General features: G+C 46.1%; 1 protein-coding gene across 1 annotated transcript in view; it reads right to left on the bottom strand.

The window, feature by feature from the left end:
• The window catches only part of LOC147724578 (fibrocystin-L-like), a 1,433,379-nt gene that overhangs the window by 638,827 nt on the left and 782,098 nt on the right, over positions 1-12,454 (bottom strand). Inside the window, exon 42 of the mRNA XM_086966122.1 lies at positions 2,364-2,513. Coding sequence (XP_086822248.1) covers positions 2,364-2,513 — 150 coding nt within the window. The remainder of the gene's footprint in view (positions 1-2,363; positions 2,514-12,454) is intronic.

The following is a 12,454-nucleotide window of genomic DNA, read 5'->3' as shown; positions in this document are numbered from 1 at the left end:
GTTTAGTGTTCTGACAGTGGATAGTGGCACCATGATAGGCACATTTGCAAAGTAATAGAGCAAGCATGGTAATACGACCATCTCTGTTATTGCACCTGGGCCCATAATAGATAAGGGCAGCGAGGTTCAAAAAGCGACACTGGATCGTAGGGAACGTACCGTTCTGTCAAATTTACCCTCCAGCATATCGACTTGGGTTCTATATATTTGAATGCCTAAGTATTTAAATGTAGTTGGAGCGACTTGCAGGGCTGTGTCCCCAAACTCCACTTCCACAGCTTCATCGTTGTTCACAAAGAAGAAAGCATGCGACTTGGTAATATTAACTGCCAGACCGGACATGGTCTCAAAGCGCCTTAGCAGGTCGTAGATTGGTACTAAGGGTTGGCTGAGATTTCAACCATGTTGAATCTTGGAGGCCTAGTGGGAGAGCATTATGCCAGACTTTAAAGGAAGTGGTCATGCTCTGGGGTGTTGCTTTGCACCTACGTAGAAAGGAGTGAGCTCCTAATTGACCCCAGCTAACACTGAATAAATATGCCTCTCAGATCTGCTGCTTGACACTAAGAGGTCTATTATGATGTAGGGCGGATCGCCATCACCCGAATGGCGGTGGTGATCTGCCCTACATCGTCCCCTGCCCGCCTCCCATGTCCACCGTGGTGCCCCCGCCATCATAATATGACGGGGGACCGCGGCGGACGGGAAGACTGTCCGACGCAAAAGGGTTGCATAAGGTGGCGTGTCTGCTAGACACCGCCAGCCATATTAGGAGACCAGCGGAAAGCAGCATGCGGATTTCTGAGTTGGGGGCCCGTTGCGGGCCCCCAGGATGTTGGGGGTCTACCTATGGTACCCCCAGCATTTGCTTGAACAACGTGGCAGGACCGTGCGGTGCCTGCCACTTTGTGCATGCAAATGCACACAGTGCAGCAACAGCATTGCGGCGGGCGGTGCTGTGTGAATCGCCCGCCACAATGTTGTGGATGGGGGATGCCACCATGGCGGTGGCATCCTAAATGCCGGTGCAGGACCGCTGCACCACTGGCGGCCGGTCCCAGCACAGCTAGGGTGGCGGACAGACAAAAGTCCACCCGCATCCTAATAGGCCCCTAAGAGAAGAAGAAGGATTGCCATGCTGGAACCTTGATTTGCAGGCCATGCATTCTGACTGACTGCGCCTCCTGAACAATCTGAAACTACAGACCTGGGGATGTACCATGCTTCTGAAGGAATACTCAGTGTAATCCCCGCAAGCTACAGGTTAATAGAGCTCACATAGAACATCACCACTAGGATACCCCTTCCTGAACTGCGCCGAGTGGGTTTGTAAGGGTTTTGTCCAAGTGCATTGTGGGAATTGTGGTCCCAAACTTTTAAGGACAATCTTGGAGCTTCCAGACCCTTGAATTGTGTTTTGGAGACTTTGGACCCTCAAGAGGAAATCAGGGAGAAGTTCCAGAGGTTTGGAGGCGTTTGGAGCAACTTTGGAAGAAAGCTACATAAGGTCACCGACTCAACCGCGAGATCCACGACCACGACCTGGCCCGGAGTCCAGGCTTGTTCCCGCTCTGGATGCCCAACTTTCAGAATTTGATCGAGAGCTCCCTAAAAATCAAGCCGGCGAACCCTCAGCAAATCTGTACTGGTGAAGAGCATTGAGGGAACCAGCCGGACAAAGCCCGGGAAAAGTTTCTAAGTCTGAAGGTAACTGAGGCCTCCCACCCAGTGTATCTGCGCAGGGCTCCATCGCGGTCTGCTTGAACGTTTTAATTTGTCCCGGTCAAGCGTGACCAAATGTCCCAGAGTGGCAATATAGGTTTCTAAAGTGCTAGAAAGTGTTTAATCTTTAAAAATGTGTATCTCCAGTTTCCTCAATTGGATCTTTGTCATTTTTGAGTGATCTTAAAGATAAAATTGGTTCCTATTTTTAAAAATTGGTGTGGGATTTTTAGAGCATGTTGTGTCTTAATTATGTACTGAATTTATGTTTTTGTATACTTTACATACCTGTCTCCTAAATTAAGCCTGCCTGCTTGCAGCCAATGTATCTAGGGTGGAGCATTGGAAGATTTATTGAGACCTATACTCAGCCCTAGATCGTGTTAGTGACCTTATTGCCAGTGGTAGATGCATACTTACCACTACTAATTACCCACTTTCCAACACGGGTTCAGAAATAATTTAAACTAGGTCTTTAGAGGTGGTGTGTTTTGAGGTAAATACTTTGCATCATCGGATGTATAATATACTTATTGCATTAATTGTTCTGATTTAATAAATCCAAACACAACCTGCAATAAATCAATTCAGTAGCACTATGACAAAATCCCAAAATATCTTTAGTGTGCTTCTCTACTTACCATTATTAGATGGCACTTCACAATAGAGAGTACCTAAATTTGACAGTGCTTGGTTAACTCTACATTCCGAGTTGCATATAAATACGTGAGAGTTATTGATATCGAAGCCTGTGCCGTTCACTCTCAATATCTGGCCACCACCAAAGCTACCTGAAACGGGAGAAAGAAAATTAGTTGTCATAAAAAATCAGTAGTTTGTAAAGTGGTTTATATCTTTCAATAGCAGAATGATTAGCAATTTGTCATGGACTTTAAGAGATTCCTTTGGCTCATATTATCCAGTCTTTTGGTCTTTTTTTATGACTGCAAATGACACAGTTATTTAGGAAATATAGGGTGATGTGCCTCCCATTTACATGATTGACTTTGGGGTTGAGATTTAGATGTGCACCAATCAATTAAAATTAAATGGAGAGCAGTCAGAGATTTGACGACCAGCGAGGCCTTCTTTTTTAGATCTGCCATTTTTGCTTCTCTCCCTAGGTCAAAACTCTGGGGCATAATATCAAAGCTCGATACATTATTGCCGCTTTTATCGGCAGGAAACTGCCGATAAAGCGGCGATAATGGGCTTCATAATATGCTCTATGGAATTCCAATCAAAGTCCATGTTAGATGACTTCACATCTAACATGGGCTTCGATTAGAATTCCATAGAGCATATTATCAAGCCCATTATCGCCGCTTTATCGGCAGTTTCCTGCTAAAAAAAGCGGCGAAAATGTATTGAGCTTTCTTGAAATTATGCCCCTCAGTCCCTGTGGCAAGTGTAAAAAATGTACTCAGCTCTTTCCATGGAGATCCATACTATTGCCGTAGTCAGATAATTTTTTCAATTTCTTACTTCAAAATGGAACTTTATGTTTTCCTTTTTTCAAAGAGCACACATTTTGAATGCTTTTATTTATGTGTGATTGCACTATAACCGGGTCTGGTGGCTTAGTGGACTAATGCATCGACTGCAGTGGCCTGTGTTTACCCTCATGGTCAAAGGTTTAAATTCCGGCGGGTCCACTCAGCCTTTCATCCGTCTGTAGTCAAAAAAAAGGGGACCATTGGGCCCGATTCACAGAATGAACTTAAGACTCAATCCTAAACTTACTACTATTTTGGTATTCGCAGAATGCACTTACTACTTTTGGCATTCACAGAATGCACTTACTACTTTTGGTATTCACAGAATGAACTTACTACTTTTGGTATTCACAGAAGTTAGGATTTTATCTTAAGTCTGTCTTAAGTCTGTCTTAAGTTTGTCTTAAGTCTGTCTTAAGACAAACTTAAGACAAAATCCTAACTTCTGTGAATACCAAAAGTAGTAAGTTCATTCTGTGAATGCCAAAAGTAGTAAGTGCATTCTGTGAATGCCAAAAGTAGTAAGTGCATTCTGTGAATACCAAAATAGTAGTAAATTTAGGATTGAGTCTTAAGTTCATTCTGTGAATCGGGCCCACAGAGTTTAGAAACAATAAACATCTGTGATTCAGTGCCAAGAGACCTCATTGGGGTGAACGTGCGCTTTAAAAATAAACATGTTATGTTATATATGCACCTCCCTCAAAGCACAATCCCCAGACATCTACTGGTGTAAATTGATGCTGCTAAATTAGCTTTGGGTATAAACCAAGAAATCCCATTGGCCCTTCTCTGGCCATTTTGTAGTAGCTGCCAGTTAAAGAACCAATCCCGTTCAAATCACTTTGCACAGTGTACTTAGCTGTATACTCCTCCAGACCCCTTCCTCTCGGTGACCATCTTAAGTGATATTCCCTGGCTGCGCATTAAGATATCAGGCAAACTTCTTCTTGTAGTCTCTAGATTTTCTCAGAAGTCTTTGAGATGACGCTCAATCTTGTTTGCAGCTGCCCTATAATGGAACTGAATCCCACTTGCTCCACATTAAGATTCAAACCTGTGGATGTTTAGGAAGACTCAGAAGACTTAGATTTCTCTCTGTCTCCCTTAATTAATCTGATTAGCTAATTTGCTTGGTTTGAGGCTCATGAATTTCTCTTTTTTCCATTTTTTAGCACTAAGATACCTCCGTTATATACTTGCATTCTCGCAGCAGTTTCATATAAAACCGGGAGTTGCACATGAAAAATGTAACCTGATGCTAAAATCAACTCCAGTGAATAACCAAATGGGGTAATATTACTATTAGTAATGCATAGAACACCACCATCAGTAACTTCATAATGACAAGATAACCAGATTATCGGAAGAATCCTCACCAGATAATGATGATGATCACGCAATGATCTCAGATGTTATCAGATTAGGCCAATCCATAACTGTTTGCCTCTCTCTACAGTTTTTATGTGGGGTTAGGGCGAAATGGGTGTATTTGGTGATACAAGGAATTTGTGATATCAGTAGGAATCACACAACAATATTTTGGAAAACAATATATTTACCACCAGCACTATTTTTGTATTCACTGATGGTAGTTGATTAGATGGTGGAAATTATGGTGATGAAATATGTTTTCCTAGAGTGCCTCAATAAATACAACTGGTGATATTTACTGCAGGTGATAAATTAGCAGTATACAGATTCACTAACAATGACATTAGAGCTGGTGCCTTTGAACTTTCCGCTAAAGATTAGTTTACCACCATTAGTATTTGAAGTATGTTGAACATTTATCTGAAATAGTTTGGCTGCATGCACGTGTCTAAACTCATCAACGGATTGCTTAAGACAAATACCTATTAGAGAATAACAGAAATTATGAATTGTTGGACTTTGCCCTTTTTGCAAGGTCTTCCCTGAACTTCTTGCCTTCCTCCTCTATTGTTTCTGACCTGTTGCTGGCTGTTTTATGACTCTGGGCACTTTACCACTGCTGATCAGTGATAAAGTGCATATGCTTTCCCTATTGTAAATTGATATATAGATTAGTGGTTTCATGATTGGCTTGTTTGGTTTACTTGTCAGACCCTAGTACCGTGCACCAGGAGTGCCCAGGGCTGGTAATCCAAATGCTGCTAGTGGGTTTGCAGCACTGGTTGAGCCACTCACAGAAGCAGCCTGTAAAAGTGTGTTTAAGGCTTGACATTGCAGAGCCTGCGTGCAGTCTGGTACTGCCATGCTGACTGGGCACGTGCACCTACTGGCCAGTACCTAAACCTTCCCTTTTCCTCATATATGACACCCCTACGGTAGGCCTAATGGCAGGGTGCATTGTAAGTATAAAGTAGGACATGCCTGGTGTGTGTGGCATGTCCTAATATTGAATTACAGCCATTTTCGTTTTTCACTATTGCAAGGCTACATAATACACTCAGGCCAGAATGGGTTTTATATTATTACATCTTATAATCCTAACTGACTCAGGGAACGAGGTAGAAATTCGAGTTTAGTATGTGTTAGACCTGGCACCATTGGCGTGGGTCTCCCTTCCATTTTTGCTGTTGCCTCATTTATTTTATTTATTTATTTATTTTAAACGTTTTATATAGCGCTGGCTAGACCCGGAGGTATCAGAGCGCTTTACATAAGCATCGGATCATAGTTACAGGTTAAATCATTACAAAGGTTACACAGTTCTTAGAGCATGGCGACATAGTTACTTGTAAGGTCGAGATAAACAATAAGCAAAAATACGTAAGGGGAAAAGAAGGCAAGGTGAGAGATTCAGGGGAGGGGGGTTGGAGTAGGGGAAGTAGACAGATAATCAAGGTGGGAAAGAGGAGGGGAGGGTGAGAGACACAGCATAGGGAGAGGAGGGGAAGGGTGACGGGGACACAAACCGGTAGACGAGTCAAGGCAACGTCCAAAGTCCAGTAAGCTGTGATCCCAGGGGAAGTGGTATCCCTTCCCTATCTCTATTGCGAGAGGCACCTTTTACGCAGTGGACTCTCTCAGAGGGGTCTCTGAGACTCCAAGGCCTACAAACTGGATCCTTCCCCAAAAAGGGGAGAGGGAGTGCTTTGGCAAGGGGTGCCATACCATACCTCAAGTGTGAGTGGCTCCCTTGGCACAGTGGACTCACTCAGCGGGTTTGCTGAGACTCCAGAGTATAAATATTGGATCTTTCCCCAACAAGGGGAGAAGGAGTGCTTAGTCAAAGGGAACAAAGGACAGGGGGTAGGCAGAGTAGCAGGCAAGGGGAGAGATTCAGGGGAGAGAGGATAGGAGCTATGGAAGAGACAATAAGGAGAGACAAAAAGAAGTTTGCCTAAAGACCGACTGGGTAGGTGACGGCCAAGGAGGGAATCCACGGCCCATCTCCCCTATAGCTAAACCAAGTAGCTCCATCGGGCATCAGACAAAATAGTTCGGTCTCAATATATTGAGAGACGAGGGAAGGAGACATAAATAGAGGGAGGATGCAGGAGGAGACGACAGGAGAGACAAAAGGAAGTACAACAATGTGGTTCAACAATATACCAGAAGAAGATCAACAAGTAAACATTATATCAAACAATCAGCAATACAATTAGGGGAGGAGAGAAAGGAGAGAGAAAGTAGTGGGGCGGGGCGAGGAGGGAAAGTGAGGATAAGGGAAGAGACAACTGTAGAGATGAAAGGAAGTCTGTCTACAGACCGACTAGGTAGGTGACGACCAAGGAGGGAAGCCACGGCCCATCTCACCTATAGCTAAACCAGGTAGCTTCATCAGGCATCAGACAAAATAGTTTGGTCTCAATACATTGAGAGAGGAGGGAAGGAGAGACATAAATAGAGGGAGGATGTGGGAGGAGACGACAGGAGAGACAAAAGGAAGTGCAACAATGTGGTTCAACAATATACCAGAAAAAGAACAACAAGTAAACATTAAATCAAACAGACAGCAATACATTAGGGGAGGAGAGAAAGGAGAGAGAAAGTAGTGGGGGGTAGGGGAGGAGAGAGAGTGACGATAAGGGAAGAGACAACCGTAGAGACGAAAGGAAGTCAGTCCAAAGACCGACTGGGTACGTAATGACCAAGGAGGTAATCCACGGCCCATCTCCCCTATAGTTAAACAAGGTAGCTCCATCGGGCATCAGACAAAATAGATCAGTCTCAAGTGGCGAGGGAAGAGGTTCACAAAAAAACAGGGTGGGGACAAAGGACAAGGGCATGTGAGGGCAGAGGACAGAAGCTGGAAAGAGTAGGAGCGGAGAGGGGGGAGGGTTGGGGAAGGGGGAGGGGGGCGGTAAGGTCAGGAGAGACGTGGGCGTGTTAGCCTGAAGTCCGGCAGGGTAGGTGAAAGTCAAAAGAGGGAGCCCAAAGTCAATCTCCCCCATAGCTCGACGAGTCAGCAGGCCCTGGTTCGTTCTTGCTCTTCTATAAGTTGGGTCCGCATTTCCCTTACAGCCATTTTGGTGTCTCTTGTGTGTGGCTGAGGGTAGGGTACCTGGATTACATTCCCCCAGAGTGATTTCGAGTGTGGATGTACTCTATTGTCTTTGTTGACTAGCGTTGGGGTTGGCCCTGCACCTGTCCGGCGGTTTCAGTGGGCTTCTCCTACGGCTTTTTGGCAGCTTTGTGCCACCCACAGAAGCAGCCTTGTAAAATGTGTCTAAGGTCTGCCATTGCAGAGCCTGCGTGCAGTCCGGTACTGTCATGCTGACTGGGCAAGTGCACCCACTTGCCAGTCTCTAAACCTTCCCTTAACTTCATATTAGTCACCCCAATGGTAGGCCCAAGGGCAGGGTGCATTGTAAGTATAAGGAAGGACAAGCCCTGATGTATGTGGCACGTCCTAATAGTGAATTACAGCCATTTTCATTTTTAACTACTGCAAGGCTGCCTGTTGTCCATAGGCAAGAATGGGCTGTTAGAATTGTTATACCTTATATTCATAACAGGCTCAGAGAACATGGTAGAAAGTCGAGTTTAGTATGCCTGGACTCAGAATAATCAAATACATATTTTAGTAAAGTTTATTTTAATATTCTGTGTTTACAAATATACTTTTAGAAAGTAGGTATTTGCTTGCCTAACAATTTCAACCCGCCTCTGCTAGGTTGTTTATTCCTTAGTCTCGTTTTGCGAAGTGACAGGGCTGGGTGATTCCAGGAGACAGGCTGGGGCCACCCGGTGGTGAATAGCGAGATCAGCATCCAGATGGGAGGGAGGAGTTGCACCTGGGACCTGAATAGGGCTGGGCCTTCCCTCTACAATGCCGGCTCCACCCCCTGTGGTGTGTCTGATGTCTCTGCCCTGCACACTGAAAGAAGAGAAGGAAGACTGTCAACAACATGCTTCAGGACTGTACTTGCCTTCCACAATGCTGGCTCCACCTCCTTTGAGGCGTCTGATGTTCCTGCCCTGCATGGTGAAAGGAAAGGAGAAGTCTGGTAAACAGAGTGCTTCAGAACTGGTTTGGACTGGGCACAGGGCCCTCTCCTCTCAGAGAACAAAGGATTTTGGTGTATAGGTATTGAGACCCTGCTCCCATGAAATTAGATCACTTCTGGACTTACAAGACAAAACCTATGCTGAAGAGAGGAACCTGAAGAAACTGAGGAGAGACTATTCCCAAGCTGAAGTGCTGCTTGGGGGATTGGCCTTCAGTGGTTGCCTGACGGCCAAAGAGAGGAGAAAGGACTTTGTGGACTTTACTTTCTGTACTTACTGTACTATGGAGAAGTGTGGCTCAAGTGGTTGGAGCGGCAGACCCTGATGCAGAGGTCTGGCCCGGACCAGGGTTCAATTCCCCGCATCGGCGGGTCTTGGGCTCAACTTTCCCCGGACCTAACAATTCACGCCTCGGCGCCTATTCCTATCATGGAGTCCCACTCTGCAACTCTGGGCAATAGCTTGCTTAATCTCCACGACGGCCCCTCACAGCGGGATGCCTGGCTTTCACCTTGGGGATGCCCAGTAATGGGTTATCTAACAGGGGAATACCAGGACGGGTTCCCTAAGCAAGCGCTTAGAAACCGGGCGGTGATACAGCGCTATATAAATGAATCTACATTTACATTTACATTTACTTTCAACTTGTGCAACGATCTCCAAGGGCTTGGAAGAGAGCTTGCCCTCTGACCGAAGTCCCAGGACCAGTGGACTTCACCAGCCTTTGTGAATTGCTGCTGGAAACGCTGTTTCAGTGGCTACAGAGGCAGGGAGCTGTGACCGACTCTCACGACTGGCCTGGTGTCCTGTAGGCACCGCATTGAGCAACGTCTGCCTCGAACAACGCAAGCTCTACGCTCACCGACTCCGTCTCGACGCTGTCAGCGAGCCGTAGCTTGCACAGCGACTGGAAGGACACTGTGATGTGCAAAGCCTCGCTACACTGACTCGTACTGGTCTGACCAACGCGGTCACTGCTGCTGACTTTGAGTCCTGTGATCGCACCGGAGTTGGGCACCGCCTCGCATGCTTCGCTGTAGCCGGACTAGGCTACCGACTCGCACAAAACCTTGAACTAAGCTTTTTAAACCTGAACTCTTGAAATTTGATAATACTGTGGATTCTTTTGGTCGTTTATGGGTCTTGTGATAACTCTATATAAAACATACTTATTTTTTATATAAAACCTTCGGTGGTGTCCATTTGTAGTGTTGTCACTGGTTTACTGTATGTGGTCACAAATGCTTAACTTACATCGCCTCTGAAATAAGTCTTGACTGCTCGCACCACGCCGCTTAGAGGGTGAGCAGGGGTTATTTGGAGAGAGTAATTCCCCGGCCCTGACTAGAGGAGAGGGTCCCTGCTTGTCACAATTATCTGCCTGTGCCAACCAGAGACCCCCAATTCTAACAGTATGCCTGAACTCAGAATGATAAAACGCATCTTTTAGTGAAGTTGGTTTTAACATTCTGTGTTTGAAAATACCACTTTTAGAAAGTAGGTATGTTCTTGTCTAACTATCCAAGCCTGACTCTGCTAGGTTGTGTATTCCTTGTCTGGAGTTTGAGTGACAGGGATAAGGGATTCCAGGAGACAGGGTGAGTCAGCACAGGGCTGAATAGCGAGATCTGCATGTAGATGGGTGGGAGGAGTTGCACCTGGGACCTGAATAGGGCTGTGCCTGCCTTCCACAATGCCGGCTCCACCCCCTGTGGTGCATCTGATGTCTCTGTCCTACACTGTGAAAGGAGAGAAGGAGTCATGTCAACAGAGTGCTCCAGGGCTGTGCCTTCCCTCCACAATGCTGGCTCCACCTCCTGTGGTGCGTCTGATGACTCTGTCCTGCACTGTGAAAGGAGAGAAGAAATCATGTCAACAGAGTACTCAAGGGCTGTGCCTTCCCTCCACAATGCTGGCTCCACCTCCTGTGGGGCGTCTGATGTTTCTGCCCTGCACTGTGAAAGGAAAGAAGGAGTCAAGTAAACAGAGTGCTCCAGAACTGGTTTGGACTGGGCAAAAGCCCCTCTGCCCTCAAAGGACAAAGGATTTTGGGGTATAAGTATTGGGACCCTGATCCCAAGAAATCAGATCACTTTTGGACAAACAAGAAGAAACCTTTGCTGAGGAGAGGAACCTGAAGAAACTGAGGAGAGACTGTACCTAAGCTGAAGTGCTGCTTATTGGATTGGCCTGCAGTGGTTGCCTGACTGCCAAATAAAGGAGAAAGGACTTTGTGTGCACTTTATTCAACTTGTGAAGGATCTCCAAGGGAATGAGAGAAGAACTTACCTCCTGCTGAAGTCTCAGGGACAACAGACTTCAACCTCCAGCTCCCCAAGAGTTATTTGGAAGTGCCTGCTGCTGTTTTGGGCCTTCTAAGGGACTTCGTGTCACAAGGAGCTGGAGGCGTGACTCAAGAGGAAGAAGCGTGTCGCTGTCGCAGCCGCTGCCTTCGCATCTCTAAACAAGGGGGTCGCCGCTAAAGCTGACGCATTGCACCGCATCGAGAGAAGCGTCTTGCAACGAAGAAGAAGCGTGTTGCCATCGCAGCCGCTGTCGTCACATCTCTAAAAAATAGTGTCGCCGCTGTAGCTGACGTATTGCACCGCATCGAGAGAAGTGTCTCTCAACGTAGAAGAAGCGTGTCACCATCGCATCTCTGAACAAGGGTGTCCCCGCTGTAGCTGACGCATTGCACCGCATCAAGAAAAGCACCTCGCATCCACCGAGAAGCGTGCTGCCGTCGGAGCAGCTGTAATCGCATCACTGAACAAGTGTGTGGCCGCTGCAGCTGTCGCATCAAGTGGAAGCATCTCTCAACGAGGGAGAAGAGTGTTGCCACCAAAGCCGCTGTCGTCGCATCTCTGAACAAGGGTGTCGCCGCTGCAGCTGACCCATGGGATCGAAACTTCTCGCAACATCGGAGAAGCATGCCGCATCAGGAAGAACTTGACGTCTTTATTTCTTTTCACCGGATCTTTGCCGCATCTCCATCTCTGCAACACTTTTGTTGTGGAAACGTGATGCATCGTAAGGTACATTTACTCAAAGTGTTGTATTTTAAGAACTAAAGAGAACTAAGCTAAAACTACCATTTTAAGTACAGTATTGTGGATTTTTGTCATTTGTGGTCTGGTGTTAAGTCTATATAAGGAATACTTATTTTTTAATATACAACTGTGTGGTGTCCATCTGTAGTGTTGTCACTTGATTACTGTATGTGTTCACACATGCTTTACACACTGCTTCTGAAATAAGCCTGTCTGCTCGTGCCAAGCTACCAAGGGGGTGAGCAGAGGTTTTTTAGGAGTGTACCCCCTTACCCTGACTAGAGGCAAGGGTCCCTATTTGTCACAAGTACCTACCTGTGCCAACTAGAGAGTGAGACCCTAAATCTAACATGAATGTTAACATCAGGCACACAAAGGGCCAGATTTACTAATTTCTCATGCAGCGGAGTGAAGCAGCATGAGAAGGAGAGACCAGGAAAGCACCACATTTTCTGAAATGGCACTCTCCTCCCCTCTCCCTAACACCGGCACTAAAATGAGCTGCTGTGCACCACGAAGGCACCTTTGTGCCGAAGTGCAAGGGTCTCTCTTTGAGTCAAGCATAGGTTTTGTACTGGAAGGATGACCTTCCAGTACAAAATACTTCGCTTAGACTAATTTTAAACATTTTCCCACTTTGTAAGTGTGCTGTACAATGCAGCTCACATGCAAAGTCGGAAAAGAAAGGAGAAAAAAAGCATTGCTACTTCATAGCGCCTGGTTGAAGGGTGAGCTATTTTCTGACGC

This window comes from Lissotriton vulgaris, chromosome 4_1 (assembly GCF_964263255.1).
Source record: "Lissotriton vulgaris chromosome 4_1, aLisVul1.2, whole genome shotgun sequence".
Classification (NCBI taxonomy): Eukaryota; Metazoa; Chordata; class Amphibia; order Caudata; family Salamandridae; genus Lissotriton; species Lissotriton vulgaris.
The sequence above is the reverse complement of the archived record's forward strand: the minus strand, read 5'-3'. Positions and strand labels throughout refer to the sequence as shown.